General features: G+C 42.8%; 1 protein-coding gene across 1 annotated transcript; it reads left to right on the forward strand.

The window, feature by feature from the left end:
- Positions 1 to 2082: 2082 nt before the first annotated feature.
- Positions 2083 to 3596, forward strand: LOC120725427 (C-reactive protein-like). The gene is made up of 3 exons (XM_040018322.1): positions 2083 to 2176; positions 2304 to 2447; positions 2821 to 3596. Exons 2-3 carry the CDS (start codon positions 2384 to 2386, stop codon positions 3453 to 3455), a joined length of 699 nt encoding a protein of 232 aa, XP_039874256.1. The 5' UTR covers positions 2083 to 2176; positions 2304 to 2383; the 3' UTR covers positions 3456 to 3596.
- The last annotated feature ends 3540 nt before the right edge of the window (positions 3597 to 7136 follow it).

The following is a 7136-nucleotide window of genomic DNA, read 5'->3' on the forward strand; positions in this document are numbered from 1 at the left end:
TTAAATAGGGAAAGTTTATTGATTAAAATGTATTACGCAAATACGCATTACATTTTTTTCAGCCCCCCAATCGAGAAAACAAAACCAATTACATGTTCAAAGCAACGGAACGGTGGCCCAATATCAGAGAGAACTCCACTCTTGAGTGAGCAGTGATAATTGAGCAGTCCGTTTTATTTTGCAGATTCAAGCTGCTCTTCAAAATTTTCACCACCAGATGTCACCGGAGAGGACTGTGTTGAAAAGCTTCGAGTAATGAACCGTTTTTCAATACAAGCTTCAGTGCTTCGGAAAGCTTCATTTGGCCATCACTACTTTCTAATGTGACGTTGTTGTCCCTGGCTCTCTTTCTCTGTCTCTCTGTGATGGATGCATACAACCACACAACTGAGATACTTAGTTACCTGACCTCCGCTCCAGTCCTTCCTGGTTTGGCTGAAAGAGGAGGCTGAGGGTGGAGCTGGTTTAAATGCAGAAGCCAATAAAGTGGACTGGACCATCTATTATGATCATGCAGGGGGAATGGGGTTCTTCTTGAATGATGGTTAGCTGTTATCTCTTTAGTTTTCACCTTTGGTGTATATAATGGTTTATTCATTTGCTGTATAACTGGAGCTGTTTCTCATTTGGGCAGGTCAGTTTGTTGAGTTATGTTTTTGTTAAGTGACTTTTGAGTAGCGTTCTGTTAAGTTAACCTCTTTTATGGGCCCACTTGGTTCTTAAAAACTTTATTTTTTGTTATTTTGAATTTTTGTAATCATCTTGTCCTTTTTGGGGGTATAATAAAACCCATTTTTTTGAAGATTACATTTGTGCCTGTGTGTTCCTGGCTGCTTGGATCATGACACTCTCCCTCCTGCTCTGTTCCTGTGCTACTGAGTGTAACTACCGCCCCTCCCCCCTCTTCCCAGTGCAAAGCACAAGGCTCGCATGCGGAGTGAAGCGGAAAAAAAGTGCGAGAGAGAGGGTGAGAGAAAAAAAATAAAATAAATAAAATAAAACACGGCTCGCGATAAGGAGCCAGCTCGCGTCGTTCACGTCAAAGATCCGGCTCTAAGAGCCATTTCGTTCGCGACCGACACATCACTAATAAGAAGATCATTTGTAACCTTCACTAAAGCTGTTTACTGTAAGTGTCGATCCACCGACGCACTGACTGATAGTGTTAAAAACTCCCAATCCTTTTAATCTTTGGGCTGAAGGAAGGACACTACTCGGTGTATAAATGCTCAATCAACAATTCTTTATTCCCATACAATTCAACACTTATGAGCACAAGCCATCATGATGGGGAGAGATGCATGAAGAGGGTCACAGCAAATCTCAAAATGGTGACGGGTTACTCAGCTCCTTATAGCCTCTAGTGGCCCCCACCTAGTCGTAAAAGCCTAAACATTCACATTCTTTGTCTCACACGGCGCCTAAGTTATGACCTCGGCTCCTTATTTTTCTGCTCTCTGTAAAGGTGGGGGTATGGAATGTGGTCTGTCTCTTCTATTATCAGTACAAGGTCCTCTGCACACAAAATTCTCTTCATGATTCAGCAGTATGAAATGTCAAGAAAACAGTGTAACACATTCAACAGTGTCGAATAATACAGGTCAATCCAATAGATCTAATGATTTTTCACACTCTTTTAAGTCAGAAGTATAATGCAAACTAAAACTACATACTGATCACACACTCTATACTAAGAAGTATAATATGACCTACAGCAGTATCCTAATTCAACTACTTCAATTACAGATATAAGATAACATATAATAACAGAATCATCTCACAATAGACAGCCTGCTCTTCCTCCTGAGCAACAGCTCATGTGTTTGTGAGGTTGTCTTTAAAGTATCGGCCTGTAGCATCCTGTATTGTGCTGCACAGATATGAAGAAACAACACAAAAACTGCTGACTCCTCAAACATTTCAGGAAAGTAGTCCAACATTTAGAAATCACAAAAACAGGAAGTCTCACCCTTCTGCTTTCTCCAGAAAAAGTGAAAAAGTTGCTGAGTATGGGAGACTTGTATGGTTGGCTGTGATTGGATGATGAAACAAGGTTAGTTGGTTGGAAACAAAACAACCACACAGGAATAAGAATGAGAATCATCATTTCTCCTGTCAGACTGTTTTTGTTCAAAGGAGACAAGGACAAAGAGAAGCACCATTGCTGCAGTATTCAGTGTGTTATTGTTAATTACGCCTTGTTATTGGATAAAGCACAGACTCTTCAGCTGTCAGAGAAGCAGTGATATCTCTGTAAAAACAGTAACCGCATCATTTAAACGAGCCTTTTATTTTCTAAGCAGGTGTAAAAGACACTGAAACACCATCTTCATACGCCACAGCTCCAGTGGAAGTCCTCTTGTTTCTCATCATCATCATCATCATGGAGTCATCATCGATGCTGCTCTTCATCCTTCTCTGGACTGTCGGAAGGAGTGAGGTTCAAGGTAAGAAACGGCCAAATGACCGTGAGTGACATCATTAAATCATGCTCCTCGATCGTGATCTTTAAAACATGTCTCAGTTTCACTGATCTGAGTTCAGACTGATTTCAGCTCTAACAGACATCTGATTAGTTCACAGCTTCTGCTTGTTGAGTTTATTCCACTCTCTCGTTTCTTTTGAATTCTTTTGTTTGTGTCAGCTTGTGGAGCTGTTTTTTTCCCCACTGAACTGTTTTCATGTATTTATGCTGTTGTTGTTGCTGCTGTTTTACGTTTATTTTAGTGGTAAAGCTCACAAGTTTTTTCATCACAGAGCTGCTCTAGATAACCAGGAGCTCTGTGAGTTCATCCTGTCTCCTTGTCTTTTTTCCTGCAGATCTGTCGGGGAAACAGTTCACATTTCCCAGCGACCCCAAAGGCACAAACCAGCCCCGCGTTGCTCTTCGTGCTAACACCCGCTTGATCACTGTCATGACTGTATGCCTTCGCTTCTTCTCCCAGCTGAACCGGATGCAGGGACTCTTCTCTTTGGCCACCCGAGACCACTCAAATGCTCTGATGCTAAATAAAGACGCTGAGGGGTCCTACAAGGTCCACGCGGGCGACGACACCTACATCTTCACAAAGCTACCCACCAACAGGATGGACTGGAACTCGGTCTGTTGGACCTGGGACTCTCGGACCGGGCTGACCCAGCTCTGGCTGAACGGACTTCGAACCTCACAGAAGTTGGTGGGACAGAACTATCTGGTCAATGGTGATCTGAGCATCATTGTCGGTCAGGAGCAGGATGCGTACAGAGGTGGGTTCGACAGGAATGACTCGTTTGAAGGTGACATTACCGACCTGCACATGTGGGACCGGGTGGTGTCTGCGTGCGACCTCAGGTCCTACATGAATCAGGGCTCCTTCTCTCCGGGAAACCTCCTCAACTGGAACAACCTGAACTTTGATGTGTCAGGGAACGTCTCCATCCAGGATGCAGATTTTGAGGAACCAGTCTGTCAGTAAAGTGTTCTTACTGTGAGCGTCGGGCTTCAAGTTCCAGCTTCAAGCACTTTTTATGAAACAGCAGCCACTCGGTGGATGCTTCATGCTGGCTGATGCTGTGTCATCGTTTCCAGATCAATTAAAGTTCTGATGTCTCATTCTGCTCGGCTTAATTTATTTATTCACAAGATTTACACCAACATAATCCAGTCAGCACGTCACAGGTAGTGGAGGTAAACGAAGTCACTGCTATATGGTCACACCTGCACACTGAAGCCAACACGCAGGTGTAGATTATGCATTTAAAAGCCTCAGGGTTAGCATTTGGCTGCTGCCATTTTAGTGAGAACTAAGCTATGAGCTAATGCCAGCTAGCTTATGATGACGATGAAGCTTTATTTGTCACTTGCAGTTGCCTGCAGCAAAACTGGACCTCTTCTGACCATACATATGTTACACAAACATCACATCAGGGAGACAGGTCAGAACATGTACCGTAAAGAAAAACAATGTACAGCACAGTAGGTGGTGGAGGAGAAGACAACTCTACTCGGACTGAGCTCCTGGTAGGAGTTTGAGGGGAATGTATGTCAGTGTCTGTATATGTGTGTGTGTGTGCATGTGCATATGTTTCCTGTGTTCAACTGAGAGAGTTTTCATTCACCCGGTTTAGCAAAATTAAACAGTCCTGTAGGAAGTAACGGTTTTTGATATGGGCGACACAGGCGGTTGCCCGGGGCGGCATCGTGGTGGGGGGCGGCATCACGGGCATTGGCAAAAAATAATAATAATTTGCTCGTACTCATCCTGCCCCGACGTCAGCCAGCACATTTTGGGAATGTCTATCGCCCATTTGCAGGGAGTAAGGGCACCCTCGTTTGCGAGGTGTGCCTGCTGCTTGCGGCACAGGGAGGAGAGGGCGGGGTTGCGGGGGATTTTCTGGCTGGCTGGAGCAGCATTTAATAACCAACTCACAAAATAAAAGAAAATAAAAACAAACCAACAAACACGAAAACACCAGACATAATGATGCAGACTTAAAATTTGCACTGATGTTTTTTCGAAATTCTGTATGCGAAAAGTGAGCACGAGAGCCCTCGGTGCGCCTGCACTTTATTGTCATCTCCGCTACATACAGTACAGTATATAGAGAGACGAGACGACAGGGCTCCAGTTACAGCAATGCAAGTAAACAAACAATAAATATAAGAAGAGTAAGAAAAAAATATACACTTTAGGACCAGGGGTAAAGGGATCAATAACAATTTAAAATTTAGATTTTACAGTTTTATGATTTAAAGTCTCACACACAACCTGTTGAAAGACGGGGGGGTGGCTGCTTCCAAATAGAGCACATTTCATTCCACTGCAGGGCAACCTGCCACTGCATGTGGCAATTAAAATTTGAACTTGAACTTGAACTTGAACATTTCATTCATAATGTTGTAAATCCAAATCCATTATGTATTCATGATTTGAATCCTGGGTTGTGCGAAATCCCAGAAATAAACCCTAGACAATGCATATCTGTGAACTAAGGTGTAGGCTTATTAGGTTATGTTGTGGTCAACCTCGGGTTAGGGGATGGGTGTTCATACCGGAGTGCAAAATGAAAACCAATGGAAGATGGACAAGAAAAGTTCAAAGCCATCAGGAGCTCCACAGGGAGTGTTCGCCCAGGGCGCCAAACAGGCTAGGACCGCCACTGCCTGTAGCAGTGGCGTGCACAGACATTTTGGGGGGCAAGTGCTCCAGGGGGAAAACAGGGCACTTTTTGCATATGTGGAAAACCAGCCACACATTAGCAGAAAACCACTGTTTCTGGAATGATCTCCCCTCAGTTTTTGGGTAAGGTATATCAGGCTGACATGGGCCCACATTGCAGCACATTGAAACGTATCTGTCATTGCGCTTTATTTTAAATGTATGGATGTGTGTTGGATCTGTTGGGTATTGTAAAGCTGCTAACTTTGACATTATGTGATCGATCTGTTCTTCCTCATTGTGGTCTTCAGAGAGCACTACATCAGTGTCTGTAGGCCTAACTGAACCTGTTGCTGCATTGGTCGCGGCTTCATCTGTTTCTATATCTCCCTCTTCTGCTATGCTGGTAGATGGCATAGAGCTGCTTCCCTGCTGTGACTGACTACAATGGAACAATAATAATAATAGTAGTATTATTATTTATCATAATAATAAGCTTAAACAGATAGTTTTAATAATAACCCATACTGCAAGTCTTGTAACATAGAAATAACTTTCGTAGGTACAAAATAATAGTTAGCTCAATGCCTGCTGATTAAGTTAATTAAAAACTAAGTGTGAACAGCTTTTAAGATTTTCCAATAGAATTAACTGCAAGGAGCAGGTTACATTAAAACATTAAAATAGAACCTGACTCTGCCCTTGACTCTGACCTTTCATCTTCATTTTCCTTTGCTTTCATCCAGGAGAGCAGAGAACTGCTTCCCTGGGCTGCCTGTTGTAGATCCCTTTCTTTCTCCTTTCTCAGCCTCTCTTTCCTAGGCATTATGCTTGCTGAAATTAGTAAATAAATAGACCAAAATGTATGAGAACGAATAAGACTGACTGTGGTCATTACAAGAACAGGGCAGAATGGTCGTTTTCACAGGCAATTGGGAACTGCCTATTTTTCCTTTAGCAAATTAATGTGTTAATGTTGCCAATATGTTACACCAAAAAAAATTAACATGTCTAACCAGTGCTTCTCAAAACTTTTAACATGCACCACCCCCAACACCGTACCCTTCAAACTACCAATAACAACGTCACTGTTCTGTCACAATCAGGTTACAACACAGTGCGTAAATGTCTGCGAGCATCGCTGAGTCACAACCAGTTAGGCTAAAGACTGCATCTTTAGACAGTAGGACGGTGTTCTAACTTTCTCACAGGAGACACCTACTAAAGACAGTCAAAGACATTAATTTCAATCTTACCAAAGTAGGACAGTAGTTGACGTTAGTTATGGAAAGGCTAATCCACAAAAACGGAGAAACGTCCATAATTCTATTATTCATAATCATGTCAAGATTTTAGGTTTTTCTGCAGTTCCATCTCTAAAAAGTGTGATGTCTTCCCGTCACTGACTTCAGTTTGAAAACTTTGTATTTATTCACAGATTTCCGTGAGATCATCCTAAAATTTGTAACGAAAAATGGGCTCAAAAGAGCCCTCTGCCTAACGGCATGTAGCCTATAGCATAACGTGATATTTTCAATAGTGTATGCAAAAAGGTCGGAATTGATGGAGAGTGGGGTTGCCTAAATGGTTTAGGTTACATTTTAAATGTGTCTTTTTTTGTTTATCCATATGGATGGATGGAGGGGGCAAGCTGGCAAAGTTTGTCATGTGCAGTTTCTTACAGGCTCCTTCACAACAAAACAATTGCAGGTTGGTCTTAGAGAGCAAACAGAATAATTTCACTCGATTCATGGGTTACCTGACTGGTTGGGAAGGGAAAGAGCTGCCGTGTTGTCCGCCGTGGCTCCCAGTCGCTATAGTTAGCCTACTATGCCTACTCCAAGTAGTCCTATGTCATGCCGCTGCTACACGCCTCACAACAAATGAACTGCAAGCGTGTTCACGTGACACGGTGACAGTGAAAGAGCGACAGGGTTCGGGTGTCTTTGAAGAAGGGGCACAAATCAAGCCATTATTTTCACACCTTTTTAAATCGCG

The sequence above is a fragment of the Simochromis diagramma genome, unplaced genomic scaffold (assembly GCF_900408965.1).
Source record: "Simochromis diagramma unplaced genomic scaffold, fSimDia1.1 OVJJ01000802.1, whole genome shotgun sequence".
NCBI lineage: Eukaryota > Metazoa > Chordata > Actinopteri > Cichliformes > Cichlidae > Simochromis > Simochromis diagramma.

Bases quoted from the DNA above. Each gene is read 5' to 3' on its own strand.
- LOC120725427 (XM_040018322.1), top strand. From the start codon at position 2,384: ATGGAGTCATCATCGATGCTGCTCTTCATCCTTCTCTGGACTGTCGGA. The intron at 2,448-2,820 runs GTAAGAAACGGC...TTTTTCCTGCAG, and splicing joins CGGAAGGAGTGAGGTTCAAG to ATCTGTCGGGGAAACAGTTC.